Source organism: Trifolium pratense, linkage group LG3, assembly GCF_020283565.1.
Source record: "Trifolium pratense cultivar HEN17-A07 linkage group LG3, ARS_RC_1.1, whole genome shotgun sequence".
NCBI lineage: Eukaryota > Viridiplantae > Streptophyta > Magnoliopsida > Fabales > Fabaceae > Trifolium > Trifolium pratense.
The window spans coordinates 51,187,282-51,205,858 of record NC_060061.1 but is presented as its reverse complement, the minus strand read 5'-3'; the positions used below and the strand labels follow the sequence as shown (position 1 = coordinate 51,205,858).

Sequence of the window (18,577 nt, the reverse complement as noted above, 5' to 3'; positions counted from 1 at the left end):
ATTGAGATTTGTTAGTGTGTAATGTAGATATTGGAAAAGAAAAGTTTTAACCATTTAAGAGAATGCTAAGAAAAAATCATGGCTAAAGACTTATGAGTTTGTTTTGAAAATGGAAGGAGAGAGTATGTTCAAAGAGGGTCACCCTCATTCTAATGTGTCCTTCTATCAAAGATTTACCACCAATATTAAATTCAAAATAATAATAAATTAATTTTAAAATAACAATAAACTAAAAAAATAAAGGGTTAATTTTCATTTTAATTCATGAATATTGAGTGGATACGATTTTTGTTTCTGTAAAATAAATAAAAAGCTATACTTCACTCTTGTAATATTAAGTTGGAAAGGTACCGGAGATTCTGGGATGCATCTGGTGAGTTGGAAGAAAATTACTCAACCACGCAAATATGGGGGCCTTGGTGTGAGAAGTTCTCGTCTCATAACACGGCACTCCTTGGTAAACTTTTATGGGAGATTCTTCAGACACCGGATAAGTTGTGGGTAAGTCTCTTCAACGATAGATACCTGAAGGGGCAGCTGCCTTTTAACGTAACTGTTACTGGTGGGTCTGTGATCTGGAACTCAATGGCGAAGGCCGTGCAAATGCTGAAAGATGGGTTCACAATGGTATGACCCTTGGATTCTTAAAGAAAAGTTATGTACGGTTGTACCCTATGTAGCAATTCAGGATACTTCCGCAAGGATTAAGGATGTTTGGTTTGACGGTAAGTGGAATTTTAATTTTTTGTATACTAATCTTCCAGACAATGTTGTCAATGCTATCACAGCAACCCAACCTAGAGTAGTGCAGAATTTGCCTGATGTTTGGACTTGGAGTAACTCGAATTCGGGTATGTACTCCGTCAAGGATGCTTATAATTGGCTTTTGAACCCAGCACTGCTTAATGATCATGTCAACTGGAAGTGGATTTGGCAGCTTAATCTCCTAGCAAATATTCAATTTTTTGTCTGGCAACTCATTCATGAATCCATTCCTGTGCGCGCAGTTCTGCAACACCGTCGGGTCTGCAACACCGATATTTGTCCTCGCTGTGCAGGAACCTCTGAGAACATCGATCACTGCCTATTCTCGTGTCCGGATGCAGCACGAGTGTGGAATCTGACTGGTTTGGTCTTTAATCGCAACTCTTCCCAAGGGGCTGACACGTTCACATGGTATAAGAATATGGGTAAGATTCATGGATCGCTCTTCTTCATTGCTCTCTGGGTGATTTGGTGTGGAAGGAATGAGATTGTCTTCAATAACCATAGAGAAAATACTCACACTAGTATGGGAAAGATTTATTCCTTGCTAAAATCATGTGAAGCTGCTTTTATGCCTCCGCATTCGGTAGCAGTTACGCCCGTTAACCCGTGTTTAGTATCTTGGTCCCCACCTATGGAAGGTACCGTGTGTCTCAATGTTGATGGAAGCCTTTTCGGCGCTACAAGTTCAGCTGGTTACGGTGGTCTGATTCGGGATCATAACGGTGTTTTTATTTCGGGTTTCTACGGAGCTGCTAATGTTCGAAGTATCTTATTCGTAGAACTCATGGCTGTGTTACATGGTTTACACATATGTTGGGAAAGTGGGTTTCGTCGGGTTACATGTTACTCAGACTCGCTTCAGTTAGTTAACCTTATTAGGGACGGTGTGTCTGCTCACCACAGATTCGCTAATGAAGTCTTTAGTATTCGTCAACTCCTCGCTAGAGATTGGGAGGTTGCGATTAACCATACGCTACGGGAAGTAATGCGTGTGCGGATGCCTTAGCAAAGATGGGTGTGTTATCTGACTCATCTTTAGTGAAAATCTTTACGCCCCCAAGTGACCTCTCTATGCTCTTGCTCGCTGATGCCCAGGGGATAGGCTTCATCCGGGAGTAGCTTTCACTTCTGTTTAGTCTTTTTGTTTTGTTTTCTCTATTGTAACCACAAAAAAAAAAAAAAAAAGTTCTCCACTTTTGATCCTTCATTTAATTTTGATCATGTGATATGTTGATGAGGCATGCTCAGTTTAACTATCATTATTTTATGTATTTTTTTATTTCATGTGGCATTTAATTTTAACTAATATGAACTAAACATAAATAAAAGAAATTAAAAAAAAATATATCGTAAGTTAAAAAGAAACCCCAATTAATCACATCTCTTCTTAACCGTAACAACATATAACGGCATAATCTAAAAAAATCAAATGACACTAATAAATTACTTTTTTTTTTAAGGAACTTATAAATTACTATACAACCATCTTTTCGATGAGATTGAACTTTGTCCAGGATACAAAGTCAAACTCATGAGACTATAGTTTTTTTTCTAGTGCTAATAATTCCGATTACAATAGAAATTACTCAGCAGTCAAATGATTTTGTATATGGAAACAAACAGGACAGATTGTTCTAATTTTGTGTCATCATTTGTTTGTTCCACTACAAAAAAGAGAGGACATTACACAAAGTTGATTTATATTTGAAGACACCAAAGAGAGAAGCTAGAAACAAAAAAAAGGATCATCAATTGCGACTTCTCCAGGCAATTCTAATTCCAGCAGATGGTGAAAAACATAATGTCGGATGAGTAAGAAATGGATGGCCTGCAAAATAGAAGACTTGTTAAATTATATATTGTGTTCCTGAGCTACGACAATCATAAGGAACTAAACAGAGAAAGAAATGCACTTCAGTAACCGTTAAGGTTCTGTTAACTTTGTGAAAAGATTATGTTTAATATCCGTTTTCTTTCTCAGGATTCAACATAGACAATGAAAATGTAAGCCTAACAAATTCATAGATGATTGATTACGTATCTCTATGATTGGTTTGGTATTAGCACCCTTTATAATGCAAGCTAAAAATTATCTGTAGAGTTTTTGGTACAGCTTTTTATATAGAATTCATCCATGAACTTCATAGTTCATACCCCATTTTTTTTTTTGTATTAGTACCCCTGTCTATGTTCGAAACGCCCATTCTGACGAGTAAAGAGTTGAAGGAAAAAAAAAGTACAGATCGTTGTTAGTTTCTTTACATTGCTTTTCCGAGTTAAGCAAAATATATGGCAAGAATTATCATTATGCAATAAGAAAGGACAATCAACCGAGTAATGAAAGAAACTGCACAGTAATGAAAGAAACTGCACAGTAACACTCTCGAGTTCAACAGTTACATCACATTGGAATGTCAGAAACACTCTTCTCCTTGCACATCATGAGAGAACCAAACCCATTGGAGTACATATTTCAGAATATTTAAAAATCTATATAAATGGGGAAAGAAGGTTTTATATAACAAAATTGCAGACAATACAAGGTTAATTATTGTTGTCAGTGAACTTTTGAAGTTTCCTCTTAGGAACACAAGAACGGTCAACTAAACAGAGTTTAAGTCATAATATCATTAACTTATCCTAAGATAGATTATTAGCTATGTTTAAAAAGTCAAATAGCTTCTTAGCTGGCGACATAAAAGTAAAATGTACCTGAAATAGAAGTGTGGTTCTTCCTTTCCTTTGCCATGGCTCATATTATTGCTTGATAATTTATTTTTATGACAGGGATGTGAGCGATCTTGGACACTTGACCCCTTCTCGGAGTGGCATACCTTGCTTCTAAAAACGGGCATTGGCTAATGCTTAGTACCTTAAGAGAGGAAGGAAACCCGTGTCTTGGCAATAACCCAAGTCTTGCACAATCATCAAATTCCAGTGTCTCCAAAGAGGAAGGCAACTTATCTGGCAAGGACATGAGTTTTGGACAATTTTCAAATACGAGTGATTTCAGAGATGAAGGCAACGTCGCTTGAAAAGACTCAAGCCCTGAACAAAATTTAAATGCAAGCTTTTTCATAGAGGAGATGTGTTGAAGCACATTTCCTTCTAAGCATTTCATTTCAGAGAGATTGGTTATTGTCAGAGACACAAGGAAAATGGGCAGCAATTGCTCTTTTAGCAAGGTGTTAACAACATTATTACCTCCAATTTCCATATCAGACAGAGCTGTAAGGTTTTGGAGACCCCGTTCAGTCACAGTTGTAGTACTTGTCATGGAATGAGAAGGTGTTAATCGAAACTTGAGAGGGAGGCGAACTCCTTTCCAGCATGACGATAAACTGTCGAGAGTCAAACTTTCAAGAGCGGTTAAGGTTTCCATATGTTGAGGTAGTGATCTTAGTGCGTCACAGTTGCTGACCTGAAGTGATTGGAGAGTTGACGAGCCAAGGGAGCCATTTTCTGAAATAAAGATAGACTCCAAATTGCTACATCCATCGACGGAAAGACTATGGAGCATAGGAAAACCATTCAGTTGAAAGGAGGTAAGTCCGTCACAGCAATTTTTTAAGTTCAAGGTCACAAGTGATGTGTAATTGCTCCAAGTTTCAGGAGGCAAGAATGCTAAATTCTTACACTCATCAATATCAAGTGACTTCAATGAAGTGGGAAGACCATTAGATGGAAAGGCAGTGAGAGAGGAAATATAACAGAGATGCAAGTGTTGAAGAGAAGTAGAGTTCAGAAACATTCTAGGCAGAGATAGTAGCTTGTTAAAGCCGAATATTGTTACAATCTGCAGAAGACATGGTGAATCATTTTCAAGCAACGGCAATTCGGAGGAACCTCTAGTGATCAAATTTATATATTTGACTGAGGAAAGCCACTGCAGAGTAGATAGTGTAGCCAGCAAATGACTGCACCAAAGTATTGTAATTTTCTCTATGGAAGGAAGATGACTAGGCAAATGTCCCCTCAGTTTTGAACAGTTATCTAAATACAGAGTTTTAAGCCGAGGAAAAGGAAACTTGCTGCCTCCGAAGGAAAGCCATTCTTTCCAATTAGACATCCTCTCAAAATGTAGCTTCTCGAGAGATGGAAATGGTTGGAATGGGGTATTAGTACTTCCTCCTATCATGCCATAGAACTCTGGGCCAATTGTTTCCACTTTGCTCATACCATCAATCTCAAGGTCTTTGAGAGAAGGTAGTTGCCCTAATGGAGGAAGTGTTATGCAATACTCACAAGATTTGATGCAAAGGTACACCATGTTAGAAAACGAACAATCTCCCAACCAACTTGGAAAGCTTGTTCCACCATAGAAACTGATGCTCAATTTCTTCAAGTTTGTTGATGGTTGTAACTCATCAAGAATAACTTCCTGTGATGGTGAATCTTCAGTTTGTTTACCCCAATATAAAGATAACTCTTCAATGTGTTCTTTACTCTTCAATTTGGTATCACACACCTCACTAACATCAATGACTTTATGCAGGTTCTGGATGTGAAGTTTTCCCCTAAGATTAGGAAACTTTGAAAGCTCTCTGACACTTAACCCAACTTCTTGCTGGCCCACTACAAAAACAGTGAGAGTTTGAAGGTTTTCTAGTTCAACAAGTTGCATTGGCATCTCCTCTATATTTGTATGGCTGATATCAAGGTGACGTAAATTAATTAAATTCCCAACATGTGCAGGCAATTCAATGAGTTTTCTGCACCCTGATAATTTCAAGGTTTGCAAATAGTAAAGGTCACAGATGGTATCAGGCAAGTATTTGATTCCAGTGCACGAGAGATTTAGATACCGCAACTGCACCAAACTGCCAAGTGAATCTGGCAACGTGGTGATGTTAGAATAATGCGATATCGATAAAGCACGTAGCCTTCCATGTGAGGGTAGCAATACATGAAGCACCTTGCTGGACATGTAATTCATTCTCCAAGAGAAATCAATGGATAGGAAGCTTCGCAAGCATTCAAAATCATCAACAATTTCAAACTTCTTGTAAAGGTCATACTCTTCTTGATGATACAAAAAATGGTGAATTCTACCACGACCACTTTTCCCAGATACAATTGTTGCTAAATCATGTACAAGGCAATGCATGACAAACTTTTCTTCATCAGTATCATCATTCAATTGTTCAATTAAGGATCTTGACAACAATTCAGTAAAATACTCATTACCTACCTCCTCTTCTACTTTTCCAACCATAGAATGTTCAAGGAAGCCTTGTGCCATCCACAACAAAACCATTTGCTTCCTATCAATGGGATAACCCTTTGGAAAAATTGAGCAATAGGCAAAACATCTTTTCAAATAAGAGGGAAGATACTGATAACTCAGAAGCAAAGAAGGTAAAATATTATCCTTTGATAAGTTCCATATGTCGTTGTTCATGATTTCAATCCACTCCTTTTCATCTATCTTTGAACTTAAAAGTCTTCCAACTATTTTCGCAGCTAATGGCAATCCACCACATTTTCTCGCAATATTCCTACCAATTGCTTCTAAATTTGGGAATTTATTGCCAACACTTCCAAAAACATACTTGCAGAGTAAAGGCCAACAATCTTCTTCTGACAGAGGCTCTAACTTATGAATCGGAAAAGTATGTGCGACCTTTGCAACTTCTTCATAGCGCGTTGTGATGACCACTCTACTTCCATATTTTCCTTTAATCAAAGGAGCCACTATCCCATGCCAATCATTATAACTGTAATTCCATAGCCCATCCAACACAATCAAGAATCTTCTACCCCTCACCTCTTTCTTTAATTCAGCACGCATGTAATCCGGATCATTAATCCCATAACTCCCTGAAGTGACAGATTCAGTAATTGTTTTGGTTACTCTCACAACATCAAAATCCTCTGACATACGGACCCATGCTTTCAAATCAAAATGCTCATTAACTTTTTCATCGTCATAAACAATTCGAGCAAGTGTCGATTTACCAACACCTCCAACACCAAAAACAGCAACCACGCCTAAGTTGTTATTACTATTATTATTACCACTCTCAGACATCAACATATTCATCAATAATTCTTTATCATTCTTCCTACCAACTACAACAGTTTCATTTCCTACTAAATTTGAACACATTTTAACAGAAACCCTAACACTTACAGTTACAGATTGCAAACCAAGGATCTCTATCTGTTCAGCAAACCCTTGCAGCTTTTGACAAATCATCGCGATATCGGAATTATACTCGAAATCATGTTGAGATTGAGTATTCTCAACCTTACATTGAAGGTAACTGTAACCGATTTCATCGAACAAATCTTCGGCAGTAGAGATTACATTATACAACTCATCAAGCCAGTTTTTAACTTCAGGATTGAAAAACTGCTTGTGTTCAGCATCGTGAAGAACTGAGTGAAGAGTGAGAAGCTTTGTTTCCAATACAGTGAGTTTTAAGATATTCAAATGGCTGTATTTGACGTAATCAATGAGCTCTGAGGAAGCGAGTTTCTGCAATAAGGATTCAACGGTTGCAGAGAGAAATGCACTTGCCACCGATGTTGTTGCGTCCATGTCGAAGAGGAAATAGGGTTTAGAGATAGGAAGAAGAGGAATTAGGGTTTTAGGGTTTAGAAAAAATTCAACTGAGTGAAAGTATCTTCGCCTTCGCTGTCAAACTCAGAAGAAGCCACCAATATTTTCATTTATGCTATCTGCTAAAAAATAACCGAGATAAGTTACTTTATAGCGATGAGCTTATCGCGGGTAGCTTATAGCGAATAAGTCAGCTGATTAGATTTGTAATATTTGTTAAAATTAGCGGCCGAATTAACTTATAAGTATAAAATGCCAATGACATAAAAAAAAATGTTTAATTAATATTTAATTTAAGTAAGATGATATTAATAAAATTAGAAGAAAATATGATAAGATATAAGCTGATTAACCTACTTTATTGGTCTTCTCCTAATATTTTCTAATTTCAATCACTTTTCTTTTCACTTACCTTTTTCTTTTCTTTTCTTTTCTACCTCTTTACTTCATTTCATTTTTGCTAAATTGAAACTAATATTTTTCTACCTTTTACATTGATTTGTCTTTGAACTATACAAATTTTGAGGTTGAGAAGTAAATTGTGTACTATTTCTTCTAGTCTTTAATATAAAAAAATAACAAATTTCAGATTCATTAAAAATCTATATAGACGACATGTATTAATGGACTAGATAAGTCAATCTTTAGTAGATTTTTTCTTATATTAAAGATTATTTGTTTTATGTCCGTAGTATTTTTTATTTGCGGTTATCTGGATATACAGATATTTTTGCAATTCCTAACAATGCATATCCTTAAAATCCTAATATTAATGATATAAAATAGAAAAATCATGTAATTAGTGGTGTAATTTTGGTGAGTTACCTGGTGTAACTAATTGGTATGCATACATTTTCTAAAGAAGTTAATATTTTGGTGGGTAACATCTTTAAAGATTTGTTTGGTTGGAAGAACTCGAAACCGAGGAGTGAAAGGATTTAGATTTTAGAGAAAAGTAAATATTTAAATTAAGATGGTAAAAATAATTACATTACTATCAAAAAATAATAATTACATTTAAATTTTTCTTTCCCTAAAATATTTTCTCCCCCCTCCATCGAATTGAACCGAACACATTTAAAACTTCTACATCATATTTCGTAAAGCACAAGTTTATTTGCGTGTCCTACACATCTGACAAAAATTTGATGAAAATTTTGTATTTATAACGTGTAATGATGTAATTCAACAAACACTTTGAATTTGATAAATTGATATAAATCCACACTTATGGTGTGTTTGGTTTGAATGAAAGAAATTGGGAAGAAAGAAAAACACGAATTCCAATAAATGTATTTGGACTAAGAATCTATCGGATACGTAAGCAAAAGTTGTGAATCCTAAGATTTTTATCATAAGCAAAAGTGTTAATTTAATAACTTGGGATTTACAAGTGTGGATGATTAAGAGAAGTGGTACATTTGCTGAGCTAAAAGTGATTAATTAAGGATTCTGATTATATGGTCATGTCCTCCAAACCAAAGAAGTTTAGTTCTTCCCTTCTAAAGATTGCACAAAAATACAATCCATAATTTTAAATTTTAAATCATAATGATATATGGTGTTTACTTCCACACAAAAAGGAATACTTGCCTTAGCAGTATAGAATCATTATCCATTTCTTTCTTAAAATTATGAAAATTTGTAGAACAAATGGTGAGTTCACATTTCAAAATAAAACTAGTTTGAGAAGCTTAATAGATCAATCATCAATGTGTTCGGGTTTTATCGGGCCAACTTCAAGGAAAGGGACTTTTAAGTATGACTTTTGTATAATTATGCAGAAAATATTTGTATACGCAAGGAGTAAAAATATGAAGGTATGAGGAGTCTTGAATTTCTAAGGCATCTTGTATCATCTATGGTTTTCTAAACTAATTGTTCATAATTTTTACTTTAGTGTCATTTTTTTCTGCATACGTTGGCATTGCTGACTTAGTACCCAACTTAATGACTCTTTAACATATATGTCTCTAATTTTGTTTTTTTGCTTTAGTGTCATTTTTTTCTGCATACGTTGGCATTGCTGACTTAGTACCCCACTTGATGACTCATTAACATATATGACTCGTAAGTATAGGGATTGAGGTGATCTGGACTTCTTTAAGTTGGTTTTTGGGATGAGATACAAGCTCAAATAACATACATCAGAGACGGGTTAAGAATTACAATGTGGGGATTGGATCCAGGCTCACACTAAGCGTGAGGTGTGTCTTGAAGTTGTTAGAGTCTCATATTGTTCAGGTTTTCGAGCTATTGAGTGTATAAATGTGTTTTGACACTCTCACCTTTGAAGCTAATTTTTGGGATGAGATCCACACTCTTTTATCATGTTTTACAATTTTATTCTTGGCTAAATTAAACAATTGGTCCTTAACTTTTTTTTGTTGGTTTTATATTTGCCTCTTAACTTATTTATTGCTTTCATGTTGGTCCCTTAACGTAATTAACATTACGAATTGTTTCTTGAACTAATTAATGTTACAAATTGATCCCTTAACATTACGAATTGTTTCTTGAACTAATTAATCACGTATCATGAATAGGAAAGAAGCTTCGCAAGCATTCATAGTCATAGAAAATTTAGATTGTAATATAAAAAAAAAAAACATTAAATTTAGAAAAACATGAGAAATAATGTGTAAAATATACATTTAAAACCAACCACCAAGTGATGAATTTTTAATCACAAATTATTTTAACAATAACCTTAATCATTCAGAACTATTTTTATTTCATAAATGCAAATTATTATTATTATTATTATTATTTTACAGTTCATAAATGCAAATTTTTGTACTTTGGACCATCATGTTAATTTCATATCAACGTTGGCCACTGCTACTACCACTGCGATAGTTTTGATAGAAATTAAATAGAGGCTTTGCATAGTGCTCAAATTTCAACATTTTCACAGCCCTTATTAAATCTTCAGAATTAACAATCATTCGACGTTCTATCTTACATCGCTTATTAGCCTCGTTCATGATGATCCTCGCAAATTCAGACACACACAATTGCATTGCTTCCTTAGCATCATCAGAAATTTGTGCGTGTTGTGGAAGAGCACGTTCCATGATTTTTGTCAATTTTGTGATGGGAAGCAGATTATCATCGTTTGTTGGAGGTAAATTTTGTTGCTGAATTTCGACACCAATGTTGTTGTTGTTGTCGTCGTTGTCTTTGTTCCGTAGAGAATCATTTATTTCAAGTTGATTCGCTAACTGCAAAATGACTAAATTCAGACAGAAGCACATCACTAAGTAACTTACATAAAAATAATTTTGTCAAAATAATGATTATAAAAAAAAGATACGAGTAAGGCTATTTTTTAAAATATAATGATTATCTATATATTTTTCTATTAATTATCTATTATTTTGTATAGAATAAGAGGATCTCAACTCATTATAAAGATGTAACAAAAAAAAAACTCATTATAAAGAGATACAAGTGTGTAAATTTGCTTCTGTTTATAATGCTTACATGATCTTAATAATTGTTCCAAATGACTATGGTTAATGGAGGAGCTTCCATGCTCCATACTTCTGTAGGACTTAAATTTGATTGACTGAACAATTGATGAAATTTTGTTTTGGAAAATTTTAGTCTATACTCTTCTTAATTTATAAAGGAAGAAAAACTTGCACCATAAAGTAGAAACGTAACATTGTTGAGATGTCATTGCATTATTCGACGAGTACGTGTATAGAGTAGAAAACTATAAAGTAGAAACGTAACATTGCTGAAATGTCATCGTATTATTCGACGAACACGTGTATGGAGTATGACAAATATTTTTGTATATAAAAAACTGTAAAGTAGAAACGTAACACTGTTGAGTTATCATCGTATTATTTGACGAACACGTGTATGGAGCATGACAACAAATTTTGTATATAGAAATTAACAAAATTAAATTAATATAATTTGTTGAATCAAATTAAATTTTATTGATATAAATTTGAATTTTTTAGTATTGTTTTGATAGTCAACTTACCTAAAATTCAATATGGTTCGTTGTTTTTAAATTTTTATCGACGCATATAGTGAAATTTTCAACTCAATTAGCTATGGTTTCATTTGTTTATTTCAGCTCACTTTGCCCCTCTTTAGACACAAGTTAAATGGCCACACTTTATTGCTGATGGAATCATTCACACACTTTCCATTTAAGAAAAGTGTTCAGAGGTACCACACACATTAAAATATGTAGTTGTTAAGAATATCTAAAATTATTTGAATGATTTTTATTTGAATCACAAACATTACAATGATATCAACTCCAAAGAATATTTGGTTTAGTGGTAAAAAACAGGTTTTGAATCCGAGAAGTTGTCTTGGATTGGAGCACCATCTTCTCAGCCTAAATTCTTTTTATAAATGAAAAATTACAATGATAATTTATTGTTTATATGGGTCACTTAATTTTAACAAACTTGAGAGTACGCACTAAAAAAATTTCTTGAGTTTTTTGAATTAAGTCAAATTGTCCCTTAATTTACTTTATTTTAATACTAGCGGTCATACAGGGCGCATTCCGCGCCTACATGTGTCTAGGATATTTTTTTTCTTTTCAAAGATTCATAAACAAAATAAACCAAAATATTATAGAGAAAACCAACGAATAACGATTCGAACTTTGAACAAAATCCATAACAAAAAAAATATTTGAATTTTATTACTTCTCGGCACAAATCAAAGCCCGCATATTATTGAAAGAGTCATGCCAACTAGTGCACCGGGGGACACTAGTCACTTCACACGTCACCATCTCAGCATAGCACTATGACTTTGTCGTTCGTTTCTTCCTCCTTGCAGATGTTGACTTGTTCACAAATGTATTCAATTATACATTTTCGTTTCATGATTAACAAACTCTCGATATTTCATATAAATGTGTTGTGGGTTTGAAGGAGAGATGTTAAATAATATGTTGTTAAACCTTTTCATTATAACTAGACTAAATGTAATTTAGTATTTTATTACTTTAGTATTTATACCTTTCTATTGCTTTGTATTGACAAGTTTTGCTAATTTGATTGAAACCCTAAGGCCTAAGCGAAAGAGTGTTCTCCAATTCTTTGATTTTCTTCTTTCTTTTCTCTATCTCTATATGTTTACTATTATTAAGTGAAGAAGAAATATAATAGAAGAAATTTTGTCGGTGATGAGTTATAATGTCTTGAGAAGATTATAAGGTGAGAGAAACCCAAAACAATAGAAGGTGAGTGTGATTAAGTCAAGAGTCATGGAATTGTAGACTCAAAACGTGTTTGAGTTACTCGAATGAGTCTTTGAGTTATATTGGAATCAATAAAGTTCAAATATAAAAACTCATACATATATATATTATCTAAATTTTTCACTAATAGATTAAGGGTTCGTTTGAATTGCCTTATTTTTTACCTTATGCGAAACAGTTAGCTTTTATGTATTATTATAATTTATAAGTTTTTCAAGATAATTTATGAAAAAATAACTTATAAAAATACAATTTTTATTAGTAAAAACTTACCTATAAATTATCATAAAAATGTATTTAGTTATATAAATTATTTTCATAAGTTAAAAAAAAAAAGTGAAATCTAAATGAGCCCTAAGCCTAGAACTTATAACATAAAGGTTTTATAATTTTATTTTATTTTATTTTGACTAATAAAGTTTTATAATTAGAACTAGAATATACTAAGGTCTCATTTGATGACCCTACTTATTGGTGAAAATATAAATTTAATAAACAAAAATAACCCTTCACAGCTTTCGCAATTGTGACAGAACTTCATCCACGTCAACGGCAGAGAGCGACTGAAAACCACCGGAAAATTTTCGCCGGCGGCCGAACTAGAAATGTCACTGGTTGATTATGCTTCCTCTTCAGACGACGAAGACGTTCCAGAACCCACCGAAGAATCACCAAAGGAAAAAGAGAAACCCCAACGCCATTCATCGCAACCACAACCACAACCTCCTTCACAAACCCTGTAATTCCTTCATTATACTTTTTTTTCTTCTTCTTTATAACTCATTCAATAGCTTTATAATTCATTCACCTTCATGAGTTGCATTTGGTCATGTTCTATTTTGTGTTTTCAGGTTTTAATTTCATACTAAAATTGAATTTTTTGGTGAGTTAATGTTAGGTCATTACTGAAATTTTAGTGTTTTATTTTCACATTATAGAATTTGCATTGGATGTAAAGGATAGTTTGTGGTTGTGGCTGTTATCAGGATAATGTGTATCACTTGAAAGCTAAAAATTGGTAAAAAAATAAAGTGTCATAGGCCAGGAGAAGATAATGTTTGATTTCTTAAACTTGAAACCAATCAGAAGTCGAAAATTTTGATTTTGGAAAGTATGGCTGATTGGTTATGTTTACCTGTGTGGTTTGATTTAGCTTTTAGCGGAGAATAAGGATGGGGACGGGGGTTGGTCCCTTTTAAAAGTTCTCTATTTTAAACACAGTGGAGGTCAGGAAATAGGTGGCGTAGATGATTGTATAAAACAAGGATAGGGTTCGACTTCGAGTGTTGATCCTTATTAGGTTTTGTTTGAGAGTTGGGAGGTGAGACGTTTAAGAGGGAAAGTAGGAGGAAAGGGGAGTGACTTTGGAGAGCTTCGAAAATTTCCATAATCCTTTCCCCCTTTTATTACTAATCTCAATATAAAGAATACATTAGTCCATAATCCTTCCCTTCTCCTGCTAACTCCAAAACAAAGCCTAATAGTTGTTTATAGAAACATGTAGGATTTTTTTTTTTTTTTGGGGGGGGTGGGGGGTGTGTAATAATATATGGAACTTTTTTGTATATGGTAGCTTGCAGTTTCGTAGCACACACAAACTCATCATGTTGACATTAAAATTCTGCATGTGTTTGCTATGGTTTCTTCAAGGGTAGGACCTGTAGAAGCCTAATGAAAAAGTAAATCGAAGGGTAGGACTAGTGCCTAATAGTTAGCAATAAATGAGACTAAGAAAAACTATATACTAGACATGATTTACAAATAGGGGAACTAAGAAAAATCATAGGTCATGTAAACAGTTTGTCGTTAGACATGACTTCCTCTGGTCCTATTTATAAGAAACAAAACACCAAATCACAAAGATCAAAGGAAACACATTCAAAGGAGCTAATATTATTTTTTTTCTTCAAGAAATACCCTTAGCAGTTATTAAAGAAAACTTGCTAGCATTGAGAAGATAGACTTTTAGGGAAACTAAAACCCTTAATAAATTATGGGTATAAAAGTAATTTCAATTATCAATACACTTAAAAAGTGTACTATGTTTCTTATATAAAGGATAAAAGAAATAACATATTTGTCTCTTATATCTAGAACCGGAGGGACTATTTAGTTTACTATAGGACATTATGACATTGTTTGATCCTCTAAGTAACTGAGCCCACCTAGTTGGAAAGGCTTTTGTTGTTGTAATTGTTGTTTTGCTTTGATGTTATGAGATAATTACTTTAAAATTAAATGGAGTCCTTGACCTTCAGAATGTGGTAACAACTTTTTAGGGAATTTCACCATAGTTTGTTCTTGTTGGTGGTATTTGTCAGCCTCTGTGGTTGGTTTTTTGTGTGGTGTAGTTTAGGATGTTTCATGTTTCATACTGCAATTTTGGTGAGGATTCTGGTATTTTCTTCTAGGCCATGTGTCCAGTCCTGTTTGGTACAAATTTTGTTTGATATTGGTTTTTTTTTAAGCTCTTTTAAGTTCTTGAAGCTTGTTAGTTGGGTTGAACTGTCAAGCAGGCGAGGTGAGAGTTGGTGCTTTTCAGCTACTTTTGTTGTTGTTTGTTGGTTTCAGTAGGCTTTGGTTGCTATTTATCCATATTTTCATAGTTTTGAGGTTCGTTGGTTTGGTTGCTGTTTTTCCTCTTCTCTTTATGGTTTTGGATCAACTTTATACCATCTGTTTGCCAAAGGTGATTTTGGTTGAGTTGAGTCTGGCATTTTATGGCGAGCCCTGTTTCTGTGGGACAATTTTTGTCATCCTGATTTTGATTAATGGATTAAATTTTGATTGATTGAAGGCTTTATAACAATGGTAGTGACTGTTATGTTGATTTTGACTTGTGTTGAAAAGTGAGTCGTGTTCTTATGTTCTGCACACTAACTCATGAATCTGATGTGAATTGCAATGGCTTCTTGACCATTGATAGATTCTAGATTAGCTGGTAGTTTTTGCAGTGACTTTTCTTTCTTCTTTTAATGGTCGTCTAAATAACATTTAATTATTGGATAAAGAAAATCTAATGAAATGGAAACTATGTAAAATGCATTTTAACCATAAAGCGTCACCATAATTGCATCAATTCAAAATAAGAATAACATAAACTATAGTAACATGAAAACATTTCTTGATCAACATTGTTTTCTGTACTCAGTATTTGTGCACTTTCAATTTGTAGGACAAAATCTGGATCTTCCTCCAACCCCCCGCTAGATAACAAACCACATTCATCTTCCCCTTTGGTGGAGAAACTTCCGGATGCTTCATTTCTTTTGAGTTCACCCACTGTCACATCTAGTCCAATGAATGCTAGTGACCACTCCACTCGAGTTGCTGCAGCTCTAGCTGAAAATGCTTCACGTAAGAGGGACTCTAATGGAAAGGCGTCCTCTGCCATTCGTAGTAAAGTTCCTAGAGCAAACCCGCCTCATTCAAAAAATATACCAGAAACGGCTGGTGGTATGTTGGTTCCACCTCAACTCAGTGGAAGGTTAGTAGTGTCGTGTTGACAGATGGTAATCTGCTTGTTGATTTATTTGTGCATCATTTGCTGGCTTCTTAAAACTTGGATTGTTTTTAATAAGAAATGATATTTTGACTCGCAATTTGACATGAAAACTCGACAACAATTCAAATGGGATTAATTAAATCGATAAAGATGATATTATTAGAATTGAGCTAACCATTTGAATTGTTGTCGAGTTTTCATGTCAAATTGCGAGTCAAAATATCATTTCTTTACTAAAAATTGATAAAGAAGATTGGTATTACCCAATAGGTGAACTGAAAATGTTCGTTTATGCGTTATTCCCTAATTAGTTGTATCGTAAAAGAATCCATTCTCTGTTGTAAGATAACAGTGCAGAGATTGTTATCAATAAATTGTTTCTACTAATTTTATGACTATGGATACCAGTTTCTGTCAAAATTTCTCCCCAATCTCAATCAATTCACTCAATAAAACTGTTCCTTTTCTTTTTTTGAAAACTCGGTATCTGGCCAAGGACCAACTAATACGAGGGGTCCAATCCCAACATCCACTTGCGGGGGCCCATTTAAAGCCAAAGCAAAGCTCTGTATGGACTAGCCCACCGAAATTGGCACCAAGGTGAATCGAACTTGAGACCTTGAAAGGGGCACACTCCAAGGTCCCAAGCCAACACCACTAGACCAACCCAAGTGGGTTGAAATTATTCCTTCTTTTCATCTGCTTCATTCAATTTCCATTTTGTTTTCCATCCTTCCTCTTGATTTTGCAATAATCTCCATTCAGATTCCAGGTTTCATAGTTGGTTCTGTTCTTTTCTATCTATTCTTTACTTTGCTGTTCGAGTTCATAATATAATACTAAGTTATTATATACTCGCTATTTTTCTTTTTTCCACGGTTACATTTTTAATTTCCATGATGATTTCATGGCTATGACTAGTTAAATTGAACTGAAGATTGCTGTGATAAGTAGATAATGGCCTTCCAGATGTTGCCGTTCCTTTTTGTTTTGTTTGGTAACTTTGGGCTTTGGTGTAATGCATTCAATATATTAGATTTAGTTTTATTCTTTTTATAGATAATGAGTTCTCTAGATATATTGGTCATTTGATGATGTTGCGTATTGAAATTTTACGCTGCAAATTTTTTTTGCCTGCTCTTGCTGAATGTTCTAGAAGAATCTGACATCTAGGAATAATAATTTAGGTGCTTTTCCATGCATTTTACCACATCCTAATTTTTTTTTTCACTGTTGCATTCTAAGATGCTGCTATTTGTCAAGTTCCACATGTTCTCATATCTTAAATGGCTATTTTGTTTCCTTTCTGAAATATAATATTAATGGATTTCTGATTTTGTATTTTTCAGGAAAAACGTTGTTACTGAAGACATAAGCAAGCTATTTGTCCGAAAACACTAAGAACATCCATCTCCTTAGAAGGTTACAAATTGAAATTAACGATGTGTGAGAGAAACTTACACCTAAAGATGCAGCACTTTGCTTGTTGAAAGTGCCTGCTTTTGTAGATTGTGTACTAGCACAAACAATCTTTGAAGTTTGTTTATATCCTTAAGTTTATATTGCAGTGTAGTTGATAATATTATTTTGTTAACTTCCAGCTTAGGAATGTAAAAGCAAAAGTTGTAGAAACCCTTTTGGGGTGATTTACTTTGCAACATCGTTTTGAGATTTGCAGGTATGATTTATATTTTATAGTGTGTTTGGAGCCACAGAGAGCTCCACATGCTATGTGTTTGAACTTTGAAGCTAGAACTCGGAGTTTTAGGTTCAATGCATGATAGATGGCCTTTGAATATAGTATTAAACACACGCTTAGAATTCTGGAGAATACATTGATAAAATTTCCATGTATGTGTTTAAAGTTTTTTGAAACACTTTTGTGTGTTTGGGAGAAAAGTTTATTGTCACTTTGGTGATTCCTTCATTTGTCGAAACTCGAAATAATGACCACTTTCATTGAATCAACACCAAAATCACCTCTTTCTAGTTGCAAATCATACACTCAATTGATAGCATATAAGAGACACAAAGTCTCTCTGATATCCACATTACACAAAGCCGATATCCACATCGTCTTGGCAAGAACAAATCGGTTTTTCCCACCGCTTACAAGTCAGATCCACAACTGCAATAGTAGTTGGTGCCTCTACATTGGCTTATTCACAGATTTATCTACAATATGTGCACTAATTTCTGAAACATGTCAAAGTTTCAAGTTTGGATGTTTCTAAATACTCCAAATTATCACTACCATATGCACCGAATGTTGTTGTCAGCATATATATGCTTACTTCATATCTTTTTTTTTTTTTCTATACCATTTTATTATATCTCAGGTTGCTACATGCTTACTTCATGAATCGATTATTCTTGTATTTATCAGGCCTTATATATTATTTATTTTTATGAGTAGGCCTTATATGTTTTGAAATTTCAATAAATATATTCCTATTGGTTTGAGTGCTTATTTTAATATGAATTTTCTTATGTG

The 18,577-nt window shown here is 34.0% G+C and overlaps 4 protein-coding genes across 4 annotated transcripts; 2 read left to right on the top strand and 2 right to left on the bottom strand.

The window, feature by feature from the left end:
• Nucleotides 1-613: 613 nt before the first annotated feature.
• On the top strand, nucleotides 614-1,774 carry LOC123915340. Its single transcript, XM_045966471.1, has one exon. The coding sequence runs from the start codon at nucleotides 614-616 to the stop codon at nucleotides 1,772-1,774; it is 1,161 nt and encodes a 386-aa protein (XP_045822427.1).
• Nucleotides 1,775-2,104: 330 nt separating this feature from the next.
• Nucleotides 2,105-7,457, bottom strand: LOC123914467 (putative disease resistance RPP13-like protein 1). The gene is made up of 2 exons (XM_045965635.1): nucleotides 3,481-7,457; nucleotides 2,105-2,596 (listed from the first exon to the last, which is right to left on the bottom strand). The coding sequence occupies exon 1, from the start codon at nucleotides 7,310-7,312 to the stop codon at nucleotides 3,521-3,523; it is 3,792 nt and encodes a 1,263-aa protein (XP_045821591.1). The 5' UTR covers nucleotides 7,313-7,457; the 3' UTR covers nucleotides 2,105-2,596; nucleotides 3,481-3,520.
• Nucleotides 7,458-10,158: 2,701 nt separating this feature from the next.
• LOC123915339 (transcriptional activator hap3-like) lies at nucleotides 10,159-10,590 on the bottom strand. Its single transcript, XM_045966470.1, has one exon. The coding sequence runs from the start codon at nucleotides 10,588-10,590 to the stop codon at nucleotides 10,159-10,161; it is 432 nt and encodes a 143-aa protein (XP_045822426.1).
• Nucleotides 10,591-13,049: 2,459 nt separating this feature from the next.
• On the top strand, nucleotides 13,050-17,824 carry LOC123918345. The gene is made up of 3 exons (XM_045970368.1): nucleotides 13,050-13,317; nucleotides 15,754-16,065; nucleotides 17,433-17,824. The coding sequence occupies exons 1-3, from the start codon at nucleotides 13,184-13,186 to the stop codon at nucleotides 17,482-17,484; spliced, it is 498 nt and encodes a 165-aa protein (XP_045826324.1). The 5' UTR covers nucleotides 13,050-13,183; the 3' UTR covers nucleotides 17,485-17,824.
• Nucleotides 17,825-18,577: the final 753 nt, after the last annotated feature.

Coding starts and splice junctions, on each gene's coding strand:
- LOC123915340 (XM_045966471.1), top strand. CDS start 614: ATGGGTTCACAATGGTATGACCCTTGGATTCTTAAAGAAAAGTTATGT.
- LOC123914467 (XM_045965635.1), bottom strand. CDS start 7,312: ATGGACGCAACAACATCGGTGGCAAGTGCATTTCTCTCTGCAACCGTT.
- LOC123915339 (XM_045966470.1), bottom strand. CDS start 10,590: ATGTGCTTCTGTCTGAATTTAGTCATTTTGCAGTTAGCGAATCAACTT.
- LOC123918345 (XM_045970368.1), top strand. CDS start 13,184: ATGTCACTGGTTGATTATGCTTCCTCTTCAGACGACGAAGACGTTCCA. Junction 13,318..15,753: donor CAACCTCCTTCACAAACCCT/GTAATTCCTTCA, acceptor TTCAATTTGTAG/GACAAAATCTGGATCTTCCT. Junction 16,066..17,432: donor CCACCTCAACTCAGTGGAAG/GTTAGTAGTGTC, acceptor TGTATTTTTCAG/GAAAAACGTTGTTACTGAAG.